This window comes from Pyricularia pennisetigena (genome assembly GCF_004337985.1).
Source record: "Pyricularia pennisetigena strain Br36 chromosome Unknown Pyricularia_pennisetigena_Br36_Scf_72, whole genome shotgun sequence".
Taxonomy (NCBI): Eukaryota; Fungi; Ascomycota; class Sordariomycetes; order Magnaporthales; family Pyriculariaceae; genus Pyricularia; species Pyricularia pennisetigena.
The window spans coordinates 1-1,595 of record NW_021940984.1 but is presented as its reverse complement, the minus strand read 5'-3'; the positions used below and the strand labels follow the sequence as shown (position 1 = coordinate 1,595).

The window sequence follows — 1,595 nt, the reverse complement described above, 5'->3', positions numbered from 1 at the left end:
GTGAACAGAGGGCAGTACCACCATTTTAGTGCCTTAACAAGCTGCGGTGGATAACGCTATAAGGTTTACCTCTATTACTAGTTCTGCAGAATTTGGCGTGTGACGGATATTGTGGCGTAGCCCTCAAGTCTACCCGTTTTCTATAAATATGAGCGAGGCGACGATTGCAGTCAATCGCATATCTGGTCCCCAAAACTACATTCTCTGCTACATCACGCGAGGCTTCCCATATCTTTCCGCGTCCCACCCAGTCTTTTAATCACCATCAAATCCAAGTCACTCACCATTCAAATCACACCAAATAGCTGCTACAAACCACACACGACAAAAGATGTCTTCGAGCGGATCAAATTGCCGAGACCACGGCGGATCTGGCGGGAGCTCATCGGGATGGGACCAAATCCTGTCTCAGGCCTCCGCCATTGGCATAGTCTATCGAGACTCGCCGGTAAGAGCTTTATGCTACCCAATATATAAAATTTTGAACTCAAAAGATGACCACAGTCCGGATATCCGCCTGACACACCGTTTTGGACAGCCTAAGGAAGGCTCCTCGTCCTCTTCGTCCTCCCGGACAAACCGCAGTGGTAGCAACCTCGGTGGCCACTCATCTGCTGAATCCAAAGGTGGACGCTGAGAGAGAGAGAGCAGTTAGAAGGAGATTCGCAGCTTGAGGCGATCCAGCAAACTCGGTACGATACTTTGGTTAAATAGTTTTTCGTATCAGCCGCTGGTACCACGCCTTAGATCTCAGAGATACATGTCTGCCTCAAAACACCGTCAGCTCTGTCGAGGAATCAAAAATCCCAATTGTTTACAACCTGCCAGGAGCCTTTGAACTTCAAACACTTAAGAACGATGGTCTGGCAAACCCAAATGACAGGAGCTATGTATCGCTGCTGTGATATTTGGACCATAAGATCACCAGACCCTAACCCTGACCCCTGACCAACGACCCACCAGGGTGTTACCTTTATCTACGTCGCGTCAAGCTCAGAACTTTGTTTGTTTCCTTTCTTCTGCTCAGAGTAGAATCTTCGTCGATAGGCGCCAATAGACTAGCTTCCGTGCTATGCTTACCCTGGCCGTGACAGGTGGTGGTTCCGGATCCAAACGAGCTTTTGGTTAACAAACAGAACATTATTGGATTGCAGGAAAATGATATAGAAAATTTGGAACCTTTAGCTGATGAAGAAGAGGTTAATGAACCGGAGAAGCTTGAAAACAATTGTATTTTTGTGCGTTGATAGTTTTATATTTAAATCAGTTTATAAAAGTAGGCATTTCGTTGTTAGATTTTCAGAGTGCCGAACAGGGGGTACGCAACGTTATTCCATGTCGCGATAGGCACCGCTTGCTCTAAGTCGGACAACCAACGTGACATATTACCATAATACTTGGGATATTGCCCGGTGGTGCCTGGCGCTATGTGTGTAACGTTCGATCAATCACTCTTTTCAGGACAGCGCAAGATTTGAGGGAATTCTTAATATTGCACTAGCAGATGCTTAACAAGCTTTCTATGTCGTTCTGACGATCGGTGGCCACCTTGCTCTCTCCCGGCATTGTCGGATATGGGTTTTGACGAGGCCAGT

The 1,595-nt window shown here is 46.9% G+C and overlaps 1 protein-coding gene across 1 annotated transcript; it reads left to right on the top strand.

Annotated features, from left to right (window-relative positions):
• Positions 1-331: 331 nt before the first annotated feature.
• On the top strand, positions 332-637 carry PpBr36_11503 (uncharacterized protein; the record flags this gene model as incomplete). Its single annotated transcript, XM_029898603.1, has 2 exons — positions 332-448; positions 539-637. The coding sequence occupies 2 exons, from the start codon at positions 332-334 to the stop codon at positions 635-637; spliced, it is 216 nt and encodes a 71-aa protein (XP_029743071.1).
• Positions 638-1,595: the final 958 nt, after the last annotated feature.